Genomic DNA, 13,353 nt, shown 5'->3' on the forward strand with positions numbered 1-13,353 from the left:
GAATGAACCGTTAATATTACATCAATAAACATGTGTCAGCTACCGTCTATAGAAGGCATTGACAAGACAGAGGATCGGCAACGTTTTTCTCCTATCTTTCTCCTCTGCCATTATAACGTGGACCTCACTATAGCAGTTCGTCATGGAAAGGAATAGATGGGCTAGATAGATTTATAATATTATCTAAAGGATTAGAGACAACTTCTGTAGGCTACTGTTCAATATCTAGTTTCTTACTATATTATTTAACATGAATTAGTATTAGAATTGAATGAAAAAGACAATATCTGATAAACATAGTTTAAGAGTTTATCAGAGATTGACAATGGTGTAATACCGAACCGGTCTTTCTAAGTATCATAAATCTGTGGTTTTTTGACAATTTCTTTGTCTTTTTCATCCATATGATTAATTACCACTATATCAACTTCTCAACTACACAAAGAGTAGTATTAGAATCTCTACTCCATAACGTTAGAGATATAGATTCAAGTTTATATTGATTTTTTCTTTTTTTCGCACAGGAAGTTGAAGAAAATGGCGACTCTGACATTGAAGAAAGAAGCCATCATGGGAAACGGCAAGAATAACTCAGACTCAGAAATCTCCCTATCTGACGATGAACTGAAAAAAGGTAATCATTTCAAAATTTTCTAAAAGCGGATTAAGCTTATGTGATAACGTGAAACTTCCCCTACACACCGATAGATAGTCTAGTTGGGGGATTCCAAAATATTTTGTATATTGTATATAGACTTAACCTATTTCGAACTATGTGTAACCTATCTAAATTTGGGAGAGGAATAGCACAAAGTTACCTCATTTTTTCTCTCCCTATCATTTTTATGATGTAGCCTACTTATTGTATGAATCAAAAAATGATAATAATATAAAGAATAATTGTATTTCATAATCATGTATAAGTGTTTTTTGGAAAATAAATTTGAATTGAGTTTTATGAAAGACTAGCAGGTAATCCGTGCTCTACAAGGGTCGAATTGAAAACGTGACAAACTGAAAACTTGACGTAATGAAATCTTGGAGAATTTAAAATAGGCCTATAACCATCCTCGGTTAATTAAGAATCTAAATTCAAAATTTCGAGTTAATCAGTTGAGTAGTTCAGACGTGATGATGCGTCATAAATGAATTCCCTATCCTAGTGTATAACCAGTTCTTTCCTTTATTAAAGTATAGATAATATGACACTGCACTAAACTAAGGCTGGGCACACACTAGTTAGTCAAGAAAAGACATGATCAGACACGTTTAGTCACAATACTTCACATAGTTGCTTAATGAAGCAGCACACACCGATTAGTCATTGCAATTAGACATGACTTCATAAGCAACTATGTGAAGTATTGTGACTAAACGTGTCTGATCATGTCTTGTCTTCTCTTGACTAACTAGTGTGTGCTCATCCTAAAACAAATAAATAACTGTGGAAGCGAATTTTAGTCTTGTCTTTGAACTGTTTTTGTTCTCTTTCTAGATACCCTGAGATTGGAACAGAAACAAATCAAAGTAAATAACAGTGGAAGCGAAATTAGTCTAGTCTTTCAACTGTTTTTGTTCTCTTTCTAGATACCCTGAAATTGAAACAGAAAAGGAAGAAAGTAAAGAAGATGGGCCTGATAAAGAAGGAGTCAGACGAAGAAGAAGAAGAGGAATTCTTTGAAGATGCACCTCCGTATGACGAGAAAGCGTCCTTCTATGAGATGAACCTGTCACGACCTCTGTTGAAGGTATTTATAAGTTTCAAGTGAAAAGGTTTGATCATTTTCTTGGTATAAATTGAGTTTTACCAGCTCTGTATTTGACTTATTAACTTCAGTACTTAGTGGTCCATGAGAAACATTAAGGCTCAACTCACACTTACGCGACTCAGGTCGAGAAGAGACTCGACTCTAGTCGAGAGTATGTGTTCTGAAATGGTGACGTCGCGGAGACTAGAATCGACTGGTCTGAGTGTCACCATTTGGAAACACATGCTCTCGACTTGAGTCGAGTCCTTCTCGACCTGAGTCGCCTAAGTGTGAGTTGAGCCTTAGTAGACGAAATCCTTATGATTTTATATTATTAGCATCATTAATTACAGAGGCCTGGTTGCACAAAAGCCGGTTAAATTTTGATCGTGGTTGATTCCACGAGAGCCAATCAGAGAAGGCTTCCTTAAAATTATGATTTTATATTATTAGCATCATTAATTTTATTACAGAGGCCCGGTTGCACAAAAGCCGGTTAAATTTTGATCGTGATTAATTCCCTGAGAGCCAATCAGAGAAGGCTTCTTTAGAAGACGACTTCTCTAATTGCTTCTCGTGGATTAATCATGATTAAAACTTAACCGGCTTTTGTGCAACCGGCACAAAGTATTGTAAGTACTAGTAGGCTACTTTCATGCGAGCCTTCTACTTTTGAAGGTGGGCGAAATGACTATATTCTTTTTGAGGCGAATGTACAATAACATTTAGGGCCAAGCCATGAAACGTTTTTCAGACGAGTCGGCATGGCATGAAGCTCTCAGATTGGCTGATTATCAGCTGATTGGGTAAGTGTTCGGGAATAAGCTGATAATCAGCCAATAGTAGAGCTTCCTGCCCTGCCGACTCGTCTGAAAACGCCTGAAGAAACGCTTTGTATGGCTTGTTCCTTAGTGACGTTGATTTCGCAAACATCAAGTAGTATCCTCTGCAGAAAGTTTGTTATCATATTTATTAATATCGGGCACCGAGTTTCGCTCGTTATTTTTATTTATTGATAAACAGAACACGATTCTCTAAAATGATCGTGTTTATATTTTACAGCTGGCTGTACGTCAGCTTATGAATTTCGCGGATGCGATATTTTGATTTTCCACAGAATCACTCGCTCACTTTTTACTATCCACAGACGACGAAAGTCTCAGCTGTTTCAGCCAAGGATGAATTACCTTAATGTCGTTCAGCGATTTTTCCCAAGGATGAGACATAGTGCAATCGAATTTTGATATCATAAACCTACTATGTTCCAAATTTCGTGAACATCGTTAGAGCCGTTTTCGAGATCCGTTGAACATAAATAATCAGATATAAAAATACAGAAATTGCTCGCTTAATACATTAGGATATCATAGTATAAAAATTTTATATATTATTATAGACAATTCATATTATCATTTCTTTTGGTTGCCATAGAAAAATTTAAGTGATATTTTCATCTTCAATATTATTCTCAAGATTTTGTATTCGTTTGCGTTATTGCGTTTCAAATGTGAATTTGTATTTAATAGTGAGAAAACAAGGAGAACCAAATACATAACCTATAAATTAGAGTGTAAATAGGAAATGACATTGGGTAATACGGCGAGGCAGAACATCCAAAAGGATCTCTCTGCCGATAAAAGCCATATGAATAAATAAAATTTTGACGTGTTAGGCTCAACTCACACTTAAGCGACTCAGGTCGAGAAGAGACTCGACTCTATAGTGAGGTCCACGTTATAATGGCAGTGAAGAAAGATAGGAGAAAAACGTCGCCAAGTCTCTCCATTTTGCCACTAAGTTACACAGCTGTTACCAATTCATCCCATTAAATTTAATCTAATAATATTATCATTTCTTTGGTAAAATAATCCATTTTCATTCCAATTAATCAAGAATATATATTTTTCATAATTTGATTCAAAAATTTGCTTCCATAACTGAGATCAGATTTCATTTTTATACAAACCTGAAATGGCGGCTAATTTAAAAGCTGTGATACACCAATCTGAATTCCAAACAACATATTTTGTAGTATTCTATTCCAATTTATTTTTAAATACAGGGTGCGGCAGTCAATCCCGCATTTTGAAATAGGTGTAAAAAAAACGGACGTAGATATCAAAATTATATTCAAAAATATTTTTCTACTTAAAAAGCATTTAAGAAACATTGAAAATAATCACTGTTTTGAAAATAACATCAGCAAGATGGCGGCCTCCCGAGTACGGCATTAGCGCAGGCGATTTGCGAAGCTGTTCATAACATCACGAAGCATAGGCTGAGGAATTCTTAGGCTGAGAACTTTAGGTTTTGGAGTGACCAGACCCGCAACAATTACATCAAAAACCTCTCCATTCATCTAAGGTAACAGTTGGGTGCTCAATGTCCTCGTCGGGTATCATAGGCCCTTATTTTTTTGAAACGAAAGAGAGCGATCTGTTACTGTGATGCTGAGCGCTATTCAACAATGTTAAGGACATTCTTCATTCCTCAGCTTCGGCAACATGAATGAATGAAGAAATTTGTTTCAACAAGATGGACAACAACTCACACAGCCCGCGTGAGCATGAATGTTCTTAACGGAGTTTTTCCAAACCGAGTGATTCCCCGCAATGGCCCGTTTCCGTGCCGCCCCGTTCACCAGACCTCACTGCGTGTGATTTTTTCTTGTGGGGTTACCTAAAAAGGTAAATATACGAAGAAAGACTCATACTGTTGGTGAACTGAAGGCAAGAATCCGGCTAGAATTGAGACAATGCTTCGTGATGTTATGAACAGCTTCGCAAATCGCCTGCGCTAATGCCGTACTCGGGAAGGCCGCCATCTTGCTGATGTTATTTTCAAACAGTGATTATTTTCAATGTTTCTTAAATGCTTTTTAATGTAGAAAAATATTTTATGAATATAATTTTGATATCTACGTCCGTTTATTTTTTACACCTATTTCAAAAATGCGGGATTGACTGCCGCACCCTGTAATAGAAAAATAGAAATCCTATTTAAAATAAGTTTATTCTATTTTATTTATAGTATAATTTTGAATGGAAATAATTCTTAAATAACTTTTCAATATTATTTATACCGGTACGAGTAGGTCTAACCTATAAGTGTAGGCTAACTGACGCATGGATGAAGTCTAGGATGTTAGCTATCAACTTTTAAAATGTTATTCCCGGTATTTTAATTTGTGCTTCTCATACGGTAACGTCTAAAAATTACTTCATTGTTTCAAAAATACATTTTAAATCAATTATATGACTTGTATACTAAAGTATTTTGATAGAATGAAGAAAAAAATGGCGGCTGGGAATTGCTTGTTCACTTTTCCACAGTCACTGTCAAAACTAAAAATAAAATATTCTGGCAAACAGACAACTTGCAAAGCTAAAGAGAGATAGCGCTATATGTTTTGTTGTGTGATAGAAAAGGACATCAACAGTATTGTCAATCCTACACTGCCATTATAACGTAGACCTCACTCTAGTGGAGAGCATGTGTTTTGAAATGGTGACGTCGCGGAGACTAGAATCGCTGGTCTGGAGTGTCACCATTTGGAAACACATGCTCCGACTAGAGTCGAGTCTCTTCTCGACCTGAGTCGCGTAAGTGTGAGTAGTAACTGTTTTGCAACTACAGTTGACCCCCAGAACAGACTATGGAAGACAAGTAGGGCCAGAACACATCAAGCGTTTTTTCAGGCAATAGCCTAATTAGTTGTACTGTTTTTAGGCGATAGGAGCGATGTCGTTCGTTCACCCGACCCCCATCCAGGCAGCTACCATTCCAGTCGCACTGATGGGTCGCGACATCTGTGGTTGTGCGGCCACTGGTACCGGAAAGACTGCTGCATACATGTTGCCCACTCTGGAGAGGCTCATCTATAAACCTTTGAGCGGAGCTCCTGTCACCAGGTATGTCTTATGCCGCATCCACACTTTCGCCCAATGCGTATGAATGACGACGAGCGCCAGAGTGTGGATGGGTGGTTTGCCAGCGCTCGCTTCATTGGCCTTCGTGGCCATCGCTCTGATTTCTGTCGTGGGAAGGCGAGTGCCGGCCGAGCATCCAGAAAGGTAGGCAGTGCACTAGAACCGTTTTCGTACAAACTAGCAACGGCAGAGAACTACCAAACTCGTAGTTCGCATCACGACGATGATATCTTTGTCTCGCATATCCCACAATGGAACATGCTCTTGAACTAAACTTATCAACTTTTTATTGTCCATAGTTATACTTTATAAAACATCTTCAAAAAACAAAAACAACAAAATTGAATAGACTTAGAACGTTGTCAAAATCCTAACACTACAAACTTAAAAACAAACAAGACTGTGAAACAATTTTAGGAACACTGTTGTCTCAGCTCGACTAGTTAGTTCGGCCGGAAAATTCCATCCAATTAGGATCGAAAAATTGATCGGCCGGAGACGGCCGTATGAACCTGTTGCAATGGACGAGCATCTATTCCTTTCTTTGTTGGGGGATTGTTCGGTAGTTTTCGACCGATGCTAGTTCGGATGAAAACGCTTTAGTGAACGGCCCACCTTACACTACGTGGAAGTCCTTGAATCGTTTGAGAACAGGTGTCACTAGATGCAGGTCGGAGCTTGTGAGACGGGGTTACCGTGAGGATGCAATGTGCGAATGTGCAATGAGTCAAAACTATGAACAAATCGAATCAAATTATCTTTATTCACAAATCAAATGATCTTTATTCACAAAAACCTCTTGACCTGTCCAAATATGGAAATACATTGCACGATGGAGGATCCTATTTCAGGAAATGACAAAGTAGTTTCTGCGGCTAAATTTTTTAATAATATTTGACTCTGTGTGCCCCCAGACACAAAAGAAGAAGAAGAAGAAGAAGAAATAATTTAGTGCGAAATGAGTTGCAAAGAATTTTGGAATTCTGCATCATGATTCGGTTATTATTCTGTTGTCAATATTATTTAAAGCTGAATGTTTGATAGCACTTGATTCATATCTTTTTAGATACTTTGTTAATTATTGTGCCACATGGAATAGTTTATGTTACGGTACATGTGTAAATGCTATACAGAGACTTATAACTGGAAATTCAACTTGTTTCAGAGTTGTGGTTCTGGTGCCAACTCGAGAACTGGGTGTTCAAGTTTACTCAGTCACCAGGCAGTTGGCTCAGTTTACCAAGATCGATGTCGCTCTGTCTGTCGGAGGGCTGGATGTCAAAGTGCAGGTAAACATTAATATTTTTAATTATTTCAAATATATACTGTCTTAATAATTTCCTAACGATGACAGAAAGTTGATAGAGTTAATAGGGTTATATCTGAATTGATCTAAAAGAGTAGGCCCAAGGATATGATCACATTGGATGCGTGTATGTGCAAGTACACACTTGGTAATGCATGACCAAACGCGCAGATGAGAAACAAAATGTGGAGAGAGCAATAGGAACACTGACACTGAACGCGTGCACTTGCTGGTTGCGTTCAGTGTGAACAGCTACATGCAAGTCACAACTTGTTTCAATGGCACTTTCCAGATTTTGTTTCTCGTCTCATGAATAATCTGACGTGCACTTGCACATATACACATTCAATTTGATCACCCCCTCAAGAACAGATGCTTCTAGAAGCTCCCCACTTACTAATTGGTTATCCAATGTTGTTTTTTTTTAATTCATAATTATGTCTTTTACAATAAAACTTACCATTATATCACTCTATCAATTTAATAAACTCTCTCTTTAGGGTTTTGTGGCAGAGAGATCCTAGAGTCCTAACTTCGCCCTTAATGAAGGCAATTATTCAATTCAATTCTGTTTCCCCAGGAACAAATGCTGCGTAAATCGCCGGACATAGTCATCGCCACACCAGGTCGTCTAATCGACCACATCAGGAATGCACCTTCTTTCAGCATAGACCAAGTCGAGGTAATTATTATAACACTAGCTTACCCGGCGAACTTCGTACCGCCAAAAAGTCAATGTATCTCATGTCACACTTGACTTTATTTGGTGAATCATGAAATTTATCTGACAATCAATATTTTCATTTACATCTCAATACGGACTTCGTATGTGCTTAGTCATGCAGCATTTATTATTCCGACATTGCAACATATTCTCAATCAATTGGTAGTAATATCTATCAGTAAAGTGTTGAATTAAAAAAATAGATACCGGTAGGTTAGATCAGTGTTTCAAAGATGAATTTAATGTTTTCATAGTTGTTGATTGTCAATAGATGGTCCAGGAAATATGCGATGTACGATGAATTACACAGAATTCCATATTCTTTTCATCTTCAATTTTAGGATGAATATAAGCTAAGCTTAATTTTAAAAAAAATCAATTTAGTCTGTCATTCTTCAGTAATTAATGATTGCAATATGAACAACTCTCTTTCATGAGATGAATAATTTTCCAGCATTTTCCAGTTTCTCAATGATCAATGATAGGGGAGTGATAATATTATTTGTATAGGTCTTCTAAGGAACGGTTATCTACAGCTGGTACCAATCAACTACGGTACACTAACTTCAACTCCAAACCACCGTTTTAATACCAGTACACAATTGGTAACAGGGTCACGTGTTTATTATACAGCTGGTAACTTTTGATGCTAAAATATAAGTAGCCACTCGGCCTAAAATTTCAAAAACATAGTTCTATAAAATGAATTAATAAATAATTATTATTAGTCTCCCTATTAAAATTTCTGGTCAGTAACCATCCCCAATATTCACACAACATATTCTCAAAGTTTCATGCCGTTCTGTAAAGTTGTTTTTGAGTCTATAGGGAACAAACAAACTAACAAACACACAAACTGACATTCATTTTTATATATAGAGATTTGGAAATTTGTATTTTGATTGTATTGTTTTTAATTTTTGATTTATTTTGTGTCTTATTATAAACATTATAATTGATCATTGAGTGAAATATTTCCAATTAATTAATTAATTTAAGTCTTTTAAATTTTATAGTTTCTATGTTTATTTTTGACTAAAATTGTATTAGTGAAATTCTAACCTTGGACTGTGTCATCACCTTCAAATTTGGAAGAAAAATAGCACAAGGATTTCCTTATTATTTTATCTACCAATGTTATTACATTAGTGTCATTTGTATCATGAATAAAAATAAAATTGAATGAAATGATTGATTGAATGAATTTGTAGGTGCTGATCCTAGACGAGGCCGACCGTATCCTAGACGAGTATTTCCAGGAGCAGTTGCACGAAATAGTGAAGCAGTGCTCTAGGACTAGACAGACGCTGCTGTTCAGTGCCACCATGACGGATGCCGTCAGGGACCTGGCCTCTGTGTCGCTCGACAAGCCTGTCCGCATATTTGTCGACAACAATCAGGATGTCGCTTTCAATCTCAGGCAGGAGTTTGTCAAGTAAGTAAATCAAAAGTTTGTCATCCTATACTATTAAACGAGCAATTTATATGCTCGTTATAAACATTTTTATTTTTATGTTCAGATGTTTTTTTTGTTTATATATATATATATATATATATATATATTATATATTGTGTGTGTGTGTGTTGTGTGTGTGGTGTGTGTGTGTGTGTGTGTGTGTGTGTTACCGATCTCGAAAACGGCACTAACGATTTTCACGAAATCTGGAACAAAGTAGGTTTATGATATGAAAATTCGATTGCACTAGGTCTCAACCCTGAGATAACAAGCTGATGGACATTAGAAGGATAAATACGTCCTTGGAAAAACAGCTGGAAATTTTGTCGTCTAACCGTATGGAAGAGAGTAAACGAGTGCATGTGTCTGGGATCATCCAGCTGATCTCACGAGAAGAAAAATTCAGCAAAAGAAACTTATTTTTGTTTATTTCTCTATTTTTAGAAAACATGTTTACTTCAGAAAGTCCAAAATAGTAAATAGATGCTGTTAGTGTACAATAGTACATAGTGTAATATTAACAAATATCTTAGCAATCATAGTATATCTATTTGTAATTGATGATGTGTTTGTTTTTTAAAGTGTGAATAAATTGTTATTTTGATGAGTGATAGTAGCTTAACCTAGATTTTGATTTGGACTGTAGTATAAATTCGAAAAGGGACAGTTTTGTGCATAAGACTGATGTGCCTCCTCAAAATGAATCACTAATTGCAGAAAGGCAACATGTCCAGTTTTCATAATTTACAGGAGAGACAAAAAAACTTATTTAAACCTGAACCTAAACCTGTAGTAAACTATATATTCAAAACGTCGTCATTACAATGCTTTCAGTTGGACATGTATCTTACATTAAATAGTTGATTTTTTGAAAAAAAATAATAATTTTTGAAAAAGTTGGACATGTTTCCTTTTTGCAATTAGCGATTCCTGTAAAAATAATTGAACGACTGAGAAAATGAATAAATAAATATAAACTATAAATTCAATCTTTGGTTACAAATTTTCTATGCTTTTACACTCCAGAGCAAAGCTCGGTCCCCCGATATTGTAAGTAAAGTACTGAGTAAAGCAGGAAATTGTCAAGTGAGTAAAACATCGGTTTAAAACAAAAGAAAAGTATTAAATAGCAACGAGAGAGGAGAGTGAAAAATCACTGGTATTTTTGGAGGAATTTTGAGTTGAATTATTGTTTATGTAGACAATTATTTATTTGAAGGAATAAATACTTATTTGAATGATGGTAAATGTAGAAAATATGGTCCTATAGTGAGATTCTCTGCTATGATTGTTGAACTGCTATCATTCCTTAAAAATCACATAAATGCGTCCCATTCAACAATTCGGTTTAGTCTAGCATTCAGATTATAGCCTACATAGCCTACAGTGATAATATACGGACTTCAAGGGCCAGACCATACGTAGCGGTTTTTGAACTGGCGACGGACGGATCGGCAGGGTAGGAAGCTCTCTGATTATCAGCTGGTTCCCGAACGCCAACCCAATATTGTGATTAAATATTTTTCGCCACACTGCACGGAAAGCAGCTGTTTTCCAGTCCCTACGTAGATCTGAAAGACCTTGTTTGCAGACGACTCTCGTCTGACGTCAGGAAAGGGTTTCTTTTCCGGTCTAGGCCTGAAAGTTGTCTCTTTCCAGCCGCTCATGGAAGTAGTTAATAAGTCATCCGCTAGATCGGGCGAGTGTCCACTTTCATCATCAGCTGAAGTCGCCATGATTTCAGTTGCAGTTTCGAATCGAACTAATTCGCTTCGCAACCAGTTTTATTCAATTATTTATTGTTGATTAGCGCATTCCGAATTTTCAAAAATGCTTGAAGATGACGACGCCTGTGATATTCCAAGTGAAATTTTAAAAGAATCTGAAATCCTGACTGCAAATCTTCTACCACTAAAAAATCAAGAGATAGGTACGATAGCTTAACAAGTATTCTTTTTATTTTTGTCAGCAATACCTGTAGTGTGGCGAAAAATATCGTTCGCACCACGGGCAAAAATGTTTTTCCAGCTCTCAATCTTTTCTAGCCCTCGGCCTACGGCCTCGGACTTGAAAACCGATTTCGAGCTGGAAAAATCTCATTTTCTGCTCTAGGTGCGAAATATACTATTGGTAGTTCATTATGCTTTTTCATAGCCTACAAACAATTTGTCAACTGCGCGAAGTTGGAAAGGGATAAAGCTATCTGCTTTCTCTTCATCTCCTGTTTCCGTCTTCTTGTGTTTATCGTTTTTGCTTCGTCTTTCTTCTATAGTGAGGTCCACGTTATAATGACAGTATTTGATCAACTTTGGTTTTGCTATCCTTGTCTATCATTCGACAAAGCCGGTGGTAGTATCCTTTTCTAGGTCCACATTATGTTCTTGACAGTATACACTGCTTCAAACCCTAATTTGGAATACACAGTCTAAAGGTTATGCTACTTACGTAACTTAAATGATAATTCGTACACAATTTTGAGTCCAAAAAATGTATCTACTACAATTTTGAATTTATTAGATTGAGCAGATTAGACTTATCGCGAAGTCTGCCTCAAAATCAGGAACCTGTGAAGCTGTTGGGCTTTGCATTGGATTCGAAACTCAGCTGGGCAAGCCACATCCAACTGGAGACTAGAAGACTGTCCCGAATGTGTTTTCTGTTGCTCAAGCTGAGAGGACAGGTGCCATGATGTCCATGTATCTGGTCATGGTGTATCATGCACTTTTCCACTGCCATATCTCCTATGACCTACTCATGTGGGGTCATTTAGCCATGGTTGTGGACATACTTAAGCTGCAAAAACGGGCTGCTAGGATTATAACTGCAAGCGAACATCATGCACATTGCAAGCCCATTTTTGTTAGGCTGGGTATCCTAACAGTAGTCAGCCACTTCCTTCTTCTCTGCCTCATGTATATCAAGAAGAATCAACAGAATCTGTTGACTCGGACTGATGCACATCACTATAACACCAGGCATCGAGTGTTGTTTGACCCACCCAGGGTGCGCCTCCAGAGATCGCGGGTGTGCTACAGGAGTGCAGCTCTCCGCTACTTCAACAGGAGTGAAGCAGTTGGATACCAGCAAGTTCGAGAGGGTTATTTGAGAGCCAGGGCTTATTATGATGTACAGGAATTTTTAAACGATGACCTGTCTCAAATACTATCTGGCTAACTTGCCAGTAAGTTGAAGAGCAAGGCCTTAAGCTGCGTACACATATACGCGCCTCCAACCCGCACGGAGCACGCTCCGCCCTCGTACCGCCCTCGTTCCTCCATCGCACCGCAGTCGCTCCGCCCTCGCTTTGCAGTCGCACCGTTCATGAACATTACGGAAGATGTTAGCTCTTCTCGCGTTCCCCGGTCGATCCACTTTTGCTCCCCGGTCGATCTTCAATCGATCTGCTCGAGTGAAGTTCGGTTGCGGAGCAGAGCGAAAGTCTGTACGCACCTTTAGTTGTTAACTAAGTGTGCTTTATCTTGATCGCTGCCATCTTGATAAATTAGTGTTTTGTTGTTTTTGACTTTTATTGTGAAATGATGCCATCGATCCCACAAGTGTGGGCAATGGATGAAGAAGAAGGTATAAGGTAACCCCAATCAACTCACATGAGAAAGTAAGAATACGCATTTGTTTGAAAGATAAGACTAATAATATTGTGTATTAAACAATGAAAATTGTACCTATAATTTCTTCCCTCTTTTGCAGGATAAGACAGAAGTACGAGCCATACAGAGAGGCAATTCTGGCTTCGCTGGTGTGCCGCACTTTTCATAGCAGCACAATGGTGTTTGTGCAGACCAAGAAGGAAGCTCACCGTGTTCACATCATGTTGGGTCTGTTGGGAGTCAAAGTGGCCGAATTACATGGCAACATGTCCCAGCCTCAACGTATGGAGGCTCTCAGGAGGTAACTTGTTACTGTAACTTGCTGAAGAGTGGGTTTTAAGCCTTGTTTCCATTACCACAGATTTAAAGCAGCAACATAAATAAATAAATAATAAATAATGAACATGAGTAAAGATCGAATTAAGGGAACTTGTAGAATGGAAACGGTCTACAACATTTTAACTTGCCAGCCCAATGTGCCGCGAAACAAGCGTTGTTGTGGTTTCCTATTTCGCAATTGATTACTCATCTCTTCTTATCTCAAATTCCATCTTCCTTATGAATAAAGAGAGGAAGATTCGA

The 13,353-nt window shown here is 37.5% G+C and overlaps 1 protein-coding gene across 1 annotated transcript; it reads left to right on the top strand.

The window, feature by feature from the left end:
- Window positions 1-524: 524 nt before the first annotated feature.
- LOC120356211 (probable ATP-dependent RNA helicase DDX27) lies at window positions 525-13,076 on the top strand (the record flags this gene model as incomplete). Its single annotated transcript, XM_039445107.1, has 7 exons — window positions 525-634; window positions 1,588-1,748; window positions 5,478-5,659; window positions 6,843-6,966; window positions 7,564-7,665; window positions 8,919-9,142; window positions 12,872-13,076. Coding segments are annotated over 7 exons (1,108 nt in total), but the record flags the coding sequence as incomplete, so codon positions are not given.
- Between the last annotated feature and the right edge of the window lie 277 nt (window positions 13,077-13,353).

This window comes from Nilaparvata lugens, unplaced genomic scaffold (assembly GCF_014356525.2).
Source record: "Nilaparvata lugens isolate BPH unplaced genomic scaffold, ASM1435652v1 scaffold6178, whole genome shotgun sequence".
Lineage (NCBI taxonomy): Eukaryota > Metazoa > Arthropoda > Insecta > Hemiptera > Delphacidae > Nilaparvata > Nilaparvata lugens.